The sequence below is a fragment of the Dryobates pubescens genome, chromosome 26 (genome assembly GCF_014839835.1).
Source record: "Dryobates pubescens isolate bDryPub1 chromosome 26, bDryPub1.pri, whole genome shotgun sequence".
Lineage (NCBI taxonomy): Eukaryota > Metazoa > Chordata > Aves > Piciformes > Picidae > Dryobates > Dryobates pubescens.
The window spans coordinates 17195156-17208206 of NC_071637.1; the positions used below are offsets into that span (position 1 = coordinate 17195156).

At 58.5% G+C, this 13051-nt stretch overlaps 1 protein-coding gene across 1 annotated transcript; it reads left to right on the forward strand.

The window, feature by feature from the left end:
* The first annotated feature begins 455 nt into the window (after positions 1–455).
* TCEA2 (transcription elongation factor A2) lies at positions 456–9447 on the forward strand. Its single transcript, XM_054173674.1, has 10 exons — positions 456–658; positions 3335–3397; positions 3726–3831; positions 4946–5036; positions 5674–5807; positions 6546–6602; positions 7170–7324; positions 7663–7809; positions 8449–8520; positions 9172–9447. Exons 1-10 carry the CDS (start codon positions 590–592, stop codon positions 9178–9180), a joined length of 903 nt encoding a protein of 300 aa, XP_054029649.1. The 5' UTR covers positions 456–589; the 3' UTR covers positions 9181–9447.
* Positions 9448–13051: the final 3604 nt, after the last annotated feature.

The window sequence follows — 13051 nt, forward strand, 5'->3', positions numbered from 1 at the left end:
GGCTGCGGAGCAGGAGCAGGGGCGGGGCAGGGGCGGGGCAGGGGCGGGGCAGGGGCGGGGCAGGGCCGCCGCCGTGCCGGTGCCTACAGCCCCCACAGTGTCGCGGGGCGGGCGGCGCGGGGCGGTGCGGGCGGCACGGGGCGGTGCGGCGCGGGGCGGTGCGGGCGGCGCGGGGCGGTGCGGGCGGCGCGGGGCGGGGCGGCGCGGGGCGGGGCGGGCGGCACGGGGCGGGGCGGGCGGCGCGGGGCGGGGCGGGCGGCGCGGGGCGGGGCGGGGCGGGCTGCACGGCGCGGGGCGGGGCGGGCGGCGCGGGGCGGGGCGGGCGGCGCGGGGCGGGGCGGCGCGGGGCGGGGCGGGCGGCGCGGGGCGGGGCGGGCGGCGCGGGGCACGCCGGGAGCTGCAGTCCCCCCGCCGCACGCCGCGGCGGGCAGGGCAGGGCGGGCGCCGCGAGGACTGCAAATCCCGTCGTGCCCTGCGCGCCGCCCGCCCGGACTGCGGCACCGGGGCTGCGGTGGGCGCCGCTTAACCGCCGCCAGCTCCCCCGGCTCCGTCCGGCCTCCCGGCACCGGCTGCCGCGGGGGACGTCGCGATGGGCAGCGAGGAGGAGATCGTGCGTATCGCCCGGCGCCTGGACAAGATGGTGGCCAAGAAGAGCGCGGTGAGTGCGGGCAGCCGGCCCCCCGCGCCCCGCTTTGGGGTCAGCAGGGGACTCCCCCTTCTCCCATCGCTGGCCCGGCGGCTCCCCCGTCCTCGCTGCCTTGCTGTTGAGCCCTCCGCTTCTCGCCCAGTGCCGGTTGTGAGAGGCCCTCCCCCCTCCCCAGCCCCCATTTTGGGGTTCTCCTCTGCAGCCCTTATCATGGTGGAGCAGAAGCCTCTCCCACATCGCGGTGGGCTTCCCACCCCCTGACCTGCTTGCACCGGGGTGATCTTCCTCTCCGTTCCCTATCGATTGAGGGGTCCATCCCGTTCCATCCCACTGGCCGTTACTGGGGGGGGCGGCTCCATATTTCCCACGTACGATGCTGGGGGCACCCCTCCAACCCAGACTGTGCCTCCCACCCCAGACCTCATGGACCCACAGCTCAGCACCCTGGGGCACCCTTGTGCTCCCTGCTAGGATGTCCCCCTCCCAGAGAGCATCCTCAGCACCCTGGGGCTCACTCAGTGCTCCCCGTTGGGGTGTCCCCTGCTGCATTGTCCCCCTCCCAGGGAGCATGTTCAGCCCTTCTTCCCAGTCCCCTTGGGAAGGGAGATCCTCAAGCACCCCCTAGCCTGTGGCTCTGTTGTGCCCTCAGGTACCCTCCCAGCGCTTCATTATCAGTTTCCTACATCCCCCGTCCCATGCAAACACCACTCTTGCTCGTTCTCGTGTGGCCTTTGGAGCGTGGGGGGCTGGGCTCGCTGCTCCCCGCAGCCTGGAGGTCGTGCAGGGTGTAACTGGTGTGACTGGGGGCCGGGAGCAGGTGCTGGCTGCACTTCCATGGCCCTTGGTGCCGGTGCAAATCCAAACATCCTCGCACGGCAGACCGGGTGGCAGGGGTGTGTGAGGGACGTAGGCTGTGCACCAGTGCTTGGGGTGAGGGGAGGGGCTTTGGGGCCGGGGAAGGCTGTGGGGAGTGGGAGGTGAGGGGTGAAGAGGGGAAGGGGCCAGGGGAGTGTGGGCTCCGGGTGCTGAAGGTTTGGATGCGGGGCTGGCTCTGCCAGCCGCAGACAGGGGCGAGCGCCGGCGCTGGCGTAGCTGTCCTGACAAGCCAGGGACGTGGTGGTGGAGGGGGGCTAAACCACAGCCTGTGATGTCTGTTCCCGTTGATGGCAGGTTTTCAACACCACTGTTGAAAATAGGAAAGGAGCAACTTTGCAGGATTTGCTTCCAAGCTTCCCTGGGAAAGAGGCAGCCTCTTACACGAGCGGTATGGAACCTTCCCTCTCGGTTGGCATTTCACCTGGGGCTGCACCATCGAGTGTGCTGTGTGCTGGCTAATCTGCAAACTCTTCCTGCAGGATGGTTGCCTGGAGTACCTGTTTTCTAGCTCCCTTTTATTTTTAACCTGGATCTCTCCCCCCTGGTTGCTGCCACTAGGCCAAGTGGCTCCCTGTCTGACAGCAGGGACAGGATCCGCCTGGCTGGCTGTGTGTTAAGGGCTGGACTCGATGGAGTCCATTTGGCTGTTGGAGGACCAGAAAGGTGTGAAACTGCCTGAGTGGGAAGCTGCTGGTTCTGGGTACAGTCATGTGTGGTTTGAACTGGTGTGAGTTGCTCCTGTGCACGCTGGAAGCTTTGACTCTGCTTTGGTTTGGCTTTCGCAGCATCTGTTCTGTAGGGGGGCAGCTGGATGGCTTCCTGCCCTGAGTCGGAAGTGGCCCTTCTGTGTAGGGAAGAGGAGGAGGAGGACAGGTCAGAGCAGACTGCTTTGCTTCCCTACAGCCTTAGGCTTTGTAGGTTTAGTGCTGCAAACAGGCTGTGGAGTGGTTGGTGTTCTGAATGAGCTGTTAAATGTGAACACTGGAAGGCCTTGTTCGGTCCGAGGGGGATGGGAGCAGGGAGTCAGCTGAATGGAAGAGGCACTCCAGGCTGTCATCTGCTGAGTGCTTCTGAGGGGAGGCTTGGCTGGTGCCTCTGTCCCTGCCATTGCTCTGGGTGATTGCTAATTTCAGGTGCCTACAGATTGCCCAGTCAGATTTAATGTCCTTTCTTCTGGGTTCTGGGATGCAGAACTGAGGCATGGAGACTTCACCTCATGACCTTCAGCTCGTGGCCAGCTCTTCAGCATCACTGCTTGATGGCTTTGCTCCTGCTGCCAGCTCTTGTCCTGAGCAGAGCTGGCTGTTAATAGGAAAACTGAGGAACAGCTACATTAAGTTTCAAGCTGTGGAAAAAGGAAACTGTGGACAGTGCTGCTGAGCTCTAGGTGGAGGACTGAAACTCTTGCAACTCAACTAAACTGTTTTTGTGAGCTGGGAGCCCTCAAAACAGTGACTTGGAAAGTAGGAGCACTCCTGGAAGCCAAGTGCTGTGCTGAGGGGCCAGTAGTGATTCCAAGTGTGGTTTTCAGGTGTTGAAAGTGCCAGGAAAGGAGGATAAGGCAATGCTGCAGCTGTACCATCCACCAGCAAGGATCTGTAGTGCTCCAATGCTCTTCTGGTTTGCCTCTTCCAGTACCTCAGGTGCTTCCAGACTGTGCAGAGCAGCAGTCCCAGCAGCAATCCTGCTGGATTTAAGGAGAGCCTTGTTGGTGTTTTTCCTCTTGAATTCAGCTTTCTGAGTTTATTCCCAAGCTGCTGCATTTCTTGACTGAAAGCTGAGACTCTGCCTCTGTTTCTCTTCCCTCTGCAGGAAGGTGCAATGGATTTACTGAAAGAGCTGAAAAGTATGCCTATGACTCTGGACTTGCTGCAGGTGAGTTGCAAAGATTGGGTGCAAAGTTAGGGAGTGGTTGGGCTTGATCTTAAAGGTCTTTTCCAAGCAGAACAATTCCAGGGTGGAAGCAGCATCTCATTCCACTGAAGTTAGAAGGAAACAAACAGCCTGCAGGGCCGTGGCTGCTTCACCTCTTGGTCATTGATTTGAGTCCAGCAGGACCATGGCTCCTTCACCTCTTGGTCATTGATTTGAGTCCAGCAGGACCATGGCTCCTTCACCTCTTGGTCATTGCTTCTTTCTGGTGTCAGTGAGGAAGAGAGGCTGGGTCTGTCCTGAGAGGGCTCCTGTGCCTCTTCCCTTGCAGTCCACCCGCATCGGGATGTCTGTGAACGCCCTGAGGAAGCAGAGCACAGATGAAGAGGTGATAGCTCTGGCCAAATCCCTCATCAAATCTTGGAAGAAGCTTCTAGGTAAGAAAGCCCAAGATGTTCCTGTCTCCTTCCTCAGGAGAGCTGGTTCTGATCTCATGGGATGGTCTAGCCAGTCAGCACTCACAATCGCCCTGGGTCTGTCACACTTAGTCTCCTCCCATGCCCTCCTCCAGCTCTGGCTCTTTAGTTAGGTCACCCTTGAAAGAGTGCAGCAGGTCCAGAGGAGGCCACAAAGATAATCAGAGGGCTGGGGAGACAGGCTGAGAGAGGCTGTTCAGCCTGGAGAAGAGAAGGCTCCAGGAAGACCTTAGAGCAGTCTTCCAGTGCCTGCAGGGGCTGCAAGGGAGCTGGGGAGAGACCTTTGATAAGGATAAGGAGTGATAAGGAGTGATAGGTTGAGAGGGGATGGACTGAAGCTTGGGGAGGACAGATTGAGACTGGAGATGAGGAAGAAATTCTTTCCAGGGAGACTGCTGGAACACTGCAGCAGGTTGCCCAGGGAGGGAGCTGAGGCCCCATGGCTGGAGCTGTGCAAGGTGAGGCTGGAGAAGGCTGTGAGCAAGCTGCTGCAGGGGAGGATGTCCCTGCTGAGGGCAGGGGGTTGGGCTGGGTGACCTTTGGAGCTCCCTTCCAACCCAACCCATTCTGGGATTCTGTACAGGTCTGCAGGCCAGGGCTCCCCAGATCAGTGTTAGAAGCCCTGACTGGGGCTGGCATTGCCATGTCAGGCTTGCAGTGTCTTGGCTAGGCTGAGACAGTTGGGTCAGACTTCTCCTGGAGTGCCCTGAAAGTCCTTTCCAGGGCTGTGTTCTCAGCAGCACTTGGGAGTACAACTTCTAGTGTCTCCCAGAAGGGCTGGCCTGGACTGGTGGTGCTGAATGCTGGTTTTAGTGGTGCTTTAGAGAACTTGATCTAATCTGTCCTCAGCAGTCAGGGTGTCTCTAAAAGGAGCTGTTGTGGTGGAGCATGTCTTGTGAGGAAGCTTATCTCCTAGGCAGGGCAGGTGGCTGCTCTGGTTTGGTGAGGAAAGCTTTTGTTTCACTCAGTTTCTGCCTGGAGGCAAGCAAAAGGCTGCTGCTTAGTGTGTGCAGGGCTGTAGCTTAAAGACCACCTCTGAACCTTTCAGTGTCTATTTTTCTCCTTTTAAATATAGATGCTTCTGAGGAAAAGAGTGAGGAGAGAAAGAGAAGCCTGTCCTTGCCAACATCTTCCTCAAAGGAGACCAGTAACTCCAGAGACCAAAGGTAATGCTTCCCTTTCATCCAAGGTGATGCTGGGACAGAAGCATTGTGTCCAGTTCTGGGCTCCCCAGGTCAAGAGGAGCAGGGATGTGCTGGAGAGTGTCCAGCAGAGGCTGTGAGGATGATGAGGGGATTGGAACATCTCTGAGGAGAAAAGGCTAAGAGACTTGGGGCTGTTTAGCCTGGAGAAAGAGCAGCCTGGAGACCTCCTTCATGTCTGTACATACCTGAAGAGTGGAAGGCAGGCAGGGGCCAGGCTCTTGGCATCCTGTCCTGTGATGGGGCAGGGGCAAGGGACACAAACCGGAGCCCAGGAGGCTCCAACTCGCCCCTGTGGAGGTGAGGAGCCCTGGAGCAGGCTGCACAGAGAAGTGGTGGAGTCTCCTTTTCTGGAGACTTTCAAGACCCATCTGGATGTGTTCCTGTGTGCCCTGCCCTAGGTGATCCTGCTCTGGCAGGGAGCTGGACTCAGTCTGCAGAGGTCCCTTCCAACCCCCACCCTGCTGCGGTTCAGTGCTGTTTTCATCTCTTTGGCTTTGTGTTATGCTGAGCAGGATGCTTGGCCCCATACCTGCTGATCCCTTCTCTGCTCTCCCCGACCTGAACTGGCACATTCTGACAGGTGAAGTTTCTCTTTTAGCTCCAACAAGAGGCAGGAGCCCCCAAAGACTCCAACCACCCCCAAGATCACCACCTTCCCTCCTGCCCCTGTCACCTGCGATGCTGTGCGCAACAAATGCAGAGAGATGCTGACAGCAGCTCTGCAGGCTGATGGTGAGTGCTGGGGGAAGCCTTGAGGTGCTTCACAGCCTTCTGATGGACCTCTGCATGTGGGTCAGCACCAGCTCCTCAGAGATGCTCCTCCTGAGCAGCTTTGTCAAAGCATTATTGCCATCAGCTCAGTCCCACTACTGTTCACCCCTCTGACAAGCTGGCTGGAGTTGCAGGCACTTGCATGTGGGCCTAAGGAGCCTCATGGAGGGCACTAGGGGACCTAAGGAGCCTCATGGAAGGCATTAGTGGACCTTAAGGAGCCTCATGGAGGGCACTAAGGGACCTAAGGAGCCTCATGGAAGGCATTAGTGGACCTTAAGGAGCCTCATGGAGGGCACTAAGGGACCTAAGGAGCCTCATGAAGTTCTAGAAGGGCAAGTGTAGGGTGCTGTACCTGTACAGGTGAGGGGGGGCCTGCTGGGAGGCAGCTCTGTGGAGAAGGAGCTGGAAGTGCTGGGGAACAACTTGCCCATGAGCCAGCGATGTGCCCTCATGGCCAAGAGGACCAATGGTTCCCTGGGCTGCATGAAGAGGAGTGTGGCCAGCAGGGTAAGGGAGGTTCTCTTCCACCTCTGCTCTGCCCTGCTGAGGTCACATCTGGAGCACTGTGCCCACTTCTGGGTGCTGAGGAGCCTGGAGCAGCTCTGTGAGGAGGGAAGGCTGCTGAGCCTGGAGGAGGCCTGAGGGCACAGCTGTGGTGGGGCATTCCCTCAGCCATGGCCTCTCTTTCTCTTGCAGATGACTACGTGGCCATCGGTGCCGACTGTGAGCACATAGCAGCCCAGATTGAGGAATATATCCTTGCTGTGGCCTTCCTCCAGGGCCAGGGGGGTCCTGTGCTTGGGACACAGGACAGTCTCTTTCTGCATGAATGTTCTGCTGCAGCTCTGCTTGTCAGGGCTCTTGGGTCCAGCTCTAGCTCTGCTTGGCTGAGCTGTGGCTCACTAAGGCACCACCACGGGGGGAGCTCAGGGCATAGACTCAGAATGGTTTGGGTTGGAAGGGACCTGGAAGATCATCCAGTTCCAACCCCCTGCCAAGGTATACCTCCCACCAGCCCAGGTTGCTCAAGGCCTCATCCAAGCTGGCCTTGAACACCTGCAGGCAGGGGGCATCCATGACCTCCCTGGGCTGCCCTGAGGTTTCATCTCAGATGAAATGCTGAGAGCTGCACCCTGGAGGTGTCCAAGCAACCTGTGGCCGTGGCACTTGGGGATGTGGTTTAATGGCCACGGTGGTGTTGAGTTGAAGGTTGCTATTGATGGTCTTGGAGGCCTTTTCCAACCCAAACAATTCTGTGAGGGGTGTAGAAGGCTGTTGCAGGGCCCAGCAGTGGCTGCAGGCTCCTTGACTGCCCTGAACGCATCTACCAGGACGTGAAGAACACCGACATGAAGTACAAGAACCGCGTGAGGAGTCGCATCTCCAACCTGAAGGACTCCAAGAACCCTGAGCTGAAGAAGAATGTCCTGTGTGGGGCCATCACCCCTGAGCAGATTGCAGTGATGACCTCAGAGGTGAGCAAGCCTGAGGAGCTGGCTTTGCCTCTTGCAGAGCACCTCTGGGGGCTCTGCTCGGAGCAGGGAGCTGCTCTGCTGCTGGGCGTGTGGACTGCTCAGCAGCTGCTGCCAGAGCTGCGTGGGGAGTGAGCTAGCAGTGGGGTTTGCAATGTGGAGAGTGGGCTCTGGGCTGTTAGGTCATCGTGGTGGCCTCAGCTGAAGCCAGACAACCATCCATGGAAGGTTTTCTGTCTTCATACCCATCTGTCAGACCACCCTGTCCTGCTGGCTCCCTGCAGCGGGTGTGGTGGTGCTGGGCAGGCAGATGGCATCTTACTGCTCTGCCTCTTTGCAAGGAAATGGCCAGCAATGAGCTGAAAGAGATCAGGAAAGCCATGACCAAGGAAGCCATCAGAGAGCATCAGATGGCCAAGACAGGAGGGACTCAGACTGACCTCTTCACTTGTGGGAAATGCAAGAAGAAGAACTGCACCTACACTCAGGTTAGTCCTGCTGCTCCTGCACTGCTGCCACCTGCAAGGACAGGGTCTGCCATGGCCACAACCTCCTGCTGCTCTGGCAGCCCCTGCAGCACAGCACAGGTTTGGCCATTGCTGGAGGGAACCTTTGCTGTACACTTGAGGCTTTCTAGAAGGTGCTGCTTTGCCACCAGGATTTTCCAGACCTTTCCTTGGCTCTTTGGTTCAGGGGCAGGGGTTGTGCAGCGCCAGGGAAGGGCTCAGATCCCAGCAGTGCTGCTTGCTGCGTGGCTGGGGAATGCTGCATGTTGAATGAAGGAGGGTGCTGGGAATTCAGGCAAAGGAGTGGGCAGTGTTGAGGACAGGGACTCGTTTTGCAGGGAAGCTCCTTTGGCCCTCTCTAGCCTCAGTCTCTCACAGTATCACAGAATGGTTAAGGGGTTGGAAAGGAGCTCTGGAGGCAGAGCCCAACCCCCCCTGCCAAGGCAGGGTCGCACAGGAACGCAGCCAGGCGAAGGAGGCTCCACCACCGCTGTGGGCAGCCTGCTCCAGTGCTCCAGCACCCTGCAGTTAGAGTTCTCTTTCCTGGCAGTGTGACCCCAGGCAGAGGGAGCTGCTGTGCCTCTGTGTGCCAGGCTGTGCTCACTCCCCTGTGCTCCCCAGGTGCAGACCCGCAGCTCGGACGAGCCCATGACCACCTTCGTCGTGTGCAACGAGTGTGGCAACCGCTGGAAGGTAGCTGCCCAGGGCCCTGTCTCACTGCCACTGGGGGCTCTCCCTGGGAGCTGCCCCACCCCTGCTGCAGCCCAAGACATTGGTGCTCCTGTCCAGCCTAAACCTCCCTTGATGCAACTCCAGACCATTTCCTCTTGTCCTGTCCCTTGTTCCTTGGCAGAAGAGCCCAAGCCCCACCTGGCTCCAGCCTCCATGAAGGGAGCTGTAGAGAGCCAGAAGGTCACTTCTCAGCCTCCTTTACTCCAGGCTGAGCACCCACAGCTCCCTCAGCTGCTTCTCCCAGCCCTGTTCTCCAGACCCTTCCCCAGCTTTGTTGTCCTTCTCTGGACCTGCTGCAGCCCCTCAGTGTCCTTCCTGGAGTGAGGAGCCCAAAACTGAACTTGGGATTCAAGGTGTGACCTCCCCAGTGCCCAGCACAGGGTTGACAATCCCTGCCCTGCTCCTGCTGGCCACAGCATTGCCGATCCAGGGCAGGATGCTGGTGGCCCTCTTGGCAAGTGTGTGCCCAGGTGGCTGACTCCAAGCCCTTGCCAGCTTCAGAATGCAAAGCACCACTTGGATCCTGACTCCCTGTAGGCAGCAGGTGCCTGCCCACCGCTCCCCTTGGCACTGAGGCTTCTCTAACAGGGTCTGAACTCCCTTCTCTTGCAGTTCTGCTGATGTGTGCCATGGCCTGAGAGCAGCCACCAAGGGCAGAGCAGAACATCACCTCCAGCTGCCAGCTCCTACTGCAGTTGTCTTTTGTGTCCCAAGTGAGTTTTGCCATTGTCACACGTGCTGAGCCGAGGGGCTGTGGGGAGGCCTCGAGGGGAGAAGCCCCAGCTGAGGGCAGTTGGCAGGAGAGCTCACGGAGCACAGTCCTCTTCTCATCCACACCACTATGGTCACTTCTTTTCTTCCAGACTAATATTAAACATTTTTCTCAGTTTCTGACTTTTATTGACCTCTCTGTGTGCAGCATTTTGGGGTTGGGGAGCCTGGCAGGTGGTCAGTGGCAGCTGGGTGAGGACCGAGCGGTGCTGGGACTGGCAGGCAGTGAGAAGCCACTGGTGCTGCAGGAAGGTGCTTGCTCCTTTTCCAGCTCAGGGCTTGTACAATGCTTTGGCCACATCCTGCAGTGGCTGGGTGGGCTGGCCTGGTGGTCCTCACCTGGCTGAGGAGATCCAGAGGTGGCACACAGCTTTTGGGCACAGGTCAAATGCTGCTTTCCATCTTGGAATCACAGAATCCTTCTGGGCTTTTAAAGGTCAGGGAGTCCAAGCCTTACCCCAGCACTGCCAGGGCACCACCAAACCATGGCCCTCAGCACCACATCTCCAGGGCTTTGAAACCCTTCCAGGCATGGGGACTGCACCACTGCCCTGGGCCAGGCCTGGACAACCTTCAAGGGGCAGAAATTATTCCTCATGGCCAACCTAAACCTCCCCCGGGGCAGCTCGAGGCTGCTTCCTCTTGTCCTGCTGCTCGTTTCTTGCTCTGAGCTGGGATCAGGGAGGCTCAGCTCAGTCACAGGGAGGATCTGCAAGTTTGCTGCTATTCCCATGGCTGCTCCTCGAGGCCTCCTGTTCCCCATGTCCAGCACACAGGGAACTGGGAACAGCTAATCCAGGGAGAAGCCTTCAGTGAAGGTGGAGGGAACCCACTGGTCGGTGGGAGTGTTCCAGTGGAGTCCCACCAGTGGAGTCCCAGGCACTTTGCTGCTTGTGTCCTCTGCCCTTAGCTGAAAGGCAGCCTGGATTTTCAGAGGATTGGAGAGGCTCAGGAGGATGGGAAAGGCTGCACATCCATGGAACCTTCCAGAGGCATGGAGCTGGAGGAGATGGCATTGCAGGTATGGACTTGGCAGGGATGAGGTCTGGAGCGAGCGTGGAGCTGGTGCTTGGAAGAGGTGAGATGGAAGGGGCTGGCAGCAACCCAAGCCTCAGACATGCCCCTGGGAGGGAGGCCTGGAGGATCAGGCTCTTTCTGGGAGGAACAACCTGCTGGGGGAATTGTCCATCCCCATGGCAGCTTTTGGCCTTTTGAGACTTAGAATCCTTCTTCCTTTTCCTAGCCTTTACCTGGAGCCATGCAGCATTTGGGGGTCCTCTGAGTTGGATGCTGCCCTGAAGCAGTCTGTGTGCTGCAGCCCTTGTGCTGACAAGCAGAGCAGGAGCATTTGCAGCCACATCTCCTACAGCCTCACCATTCCAGAGTGAAACTCAAGTATTTCCACTGGCTTTTCAGCACCCCAGGCAGCAGACATTCACCAGAGACCTCAGAGATGTTCAGAGAGGAGCAAACAGCCACATGAAAGCAGCTGGAAACGTGCTTGCAGCCCCTTGGAGGGCTCTGCTCCTCCCCAGGCAGGGATCCCAACAGCATCCTTCTCTCAGGGCTTCACTTGGCAGGGTGCAGCTAAGTCTCCCAGGGAGGAGCAGATTCAGAGATGCTGACAACTCCTTTAAGCCTCCTGAGTCTGGAGGCAAATGAGGTTATTCAGGCCAGGCTGGGGAGGGAGCAGTGTCCTCACTGAGGCTTCAGAAAGAGCTTCAGGATCTGAAACCAGAGCTGGCCCAGGCCCCCTGGCTTGTGAGCTGTGACTGGGAGCCAGGCAGCCACCACTTGCTGTTGCTTTTCTTCTTGTACTGCTGCAGTGGGGGCAGCTTGCTGCCCATCCTGAGCCGGCTGTGGAGGGGCCTGAGCACAAGTCCTGTGTCTGAGGACACTTGACAGGAAGGCCACTGGCTAAAGAGGTGTCTCAAAGGTAAGGATGTGCTTAGAAAGTGCTGGGAGGGGGAGGCAAATGAGGTTACTGGTAGCACTGGGGACTTCCCTGGGCCGGGAGCTCTGTGGTGCAGGGAGAGGTTCTGACTCCTCTGCTGTGCCACTAGCAGAGACTCGCAGAAGGGTATGGGCTGGAAGGGACCTTTCAAGGTCATCCAGTCCAAGCCCCTGCAGTCAGCAGGGACAGCTGCAGCTAGAGGAGGTTGCTTAGAGCCCCAACCAACCTGAGCTGCAGTGGTGCCAGGCATGGGGCAGCTCTCAGCTCTCTGGGCAGCCTGCGCCAGGCTCTCCCCACCCTCATAAAAATCTCTTCCTTCTCTCTAGTCTCAATCTCCCTCTTTCAGTTTAAACCATCACCCCTTGTCCTGGCACAGCAGGCCCTGCTCTTGAACAGCTTCAGGGCTGCTCAAGCTAGAGCCACGTGAGGAATTTCCTTCCCTCCCAGAGCAATCCAAGCAAAGCCTCCCTGGCACAGGCTGGGGGTGCTGCAGGGCTGCAGCCATGTGGGCTTGGCACTCACGGGGGCAAAACCTGCCAACAACAACCAGCTACCAACAATACCAACATTCCTGAGCAGCCAAACTCCTCTGCTCTCCCTCAAAAATCCATCTCCCTGACTTGTAGCTCAGCTTGGCACAGGCCAGGGCAGCTGCTGACAGGAGTTTCCAGTGGGAAGGAAGGAAACAAGAAAAAGCTGAGAGAGATTTTGTTTGGTTAGCAAATCTTCAGTAAAAAGAGTTCAGGCTCCTTCTTTTGCCTTGGAGAGGGAGAGAGGGGAGGGGGTAGATAAATAGGAAACCACAGGCAGTTTGGGGTCAGGAGAGGCAAGGATTAGCCTTGGGCTGCAGCAGCAGGGCTGAGCTGGGTGGCAGGACCTTGGTGTTGGCTTCCTTTGGACCTTGGCTGCCGTGGAGGGCAGAAACCTTTTCCTTCTGGGCACCAGGGCTCCTTAAACCATTCCTTGTGCCACAGACACCCCACAGGTGTTCTGTGTCTTCCCTGTGACATTTCCCCTCCCACACCAGCCTGCTGCTTTGTGCCAGGCTGATCCCAGGGGATGAGGGCAGAGCCTTGGGCTTCAGCATCCAGCTGGGAGCCTCCACCTCCTGCTGTCCTGCTGCCTGTGGGTTTCTGCAGGAGAGGAATCATTCCTGCACAGAGGCTTCCCTGAGCTCCATGAGCTGAGGATGCTCTGGGCTTAGGGTGACAAGCATGTGGTGTCCCAAAACTGCACCAGTGCAGATGTGTACAATGGGCACTGGTGGAGGCCATAGGCTCCCCCTTGGCCACCCTCTGAGCACAGCCCCACAGTCCCTTCTAGCCCCTTTGGAGCCTCTAGGGCAGTTTTGGAGATAGGATTACAGAGAGGACCTTAAAGTTCATCCAGCTCTAACCCCCTGCCATGGGCAGGGACACTTCCCACCAGCCCAGGCTGCTCAAGGCCTCATCCAGCCTGGCCCTGAACACCTCCAGGGAGGGAGCAGCCACAGCCTCCCTGGGCAACCTGTGCCAGAGTCTCCCCAGCCTCACTGGAAAGAGTTTCCTCCTGCTCTCAAGTCTGAGCTGGAAGAGGGGAGACTTGAAGCCATTGTCCCTTGTCCTGTCACTCCCAGCCCTTGTCAAAAGCCCCTCCCCAGCCTTCCTGTAGCCCCTTCAGGTACTGGAAGGCTGCTCTAAGGTCTCCCCTTCTGAGGAAGCTGAGGCCCCTGTGCTCCATGCAGGCTGAGCCCTGGAGCCAGCAGGAAGTGCAATGAGGGCTGCAGCG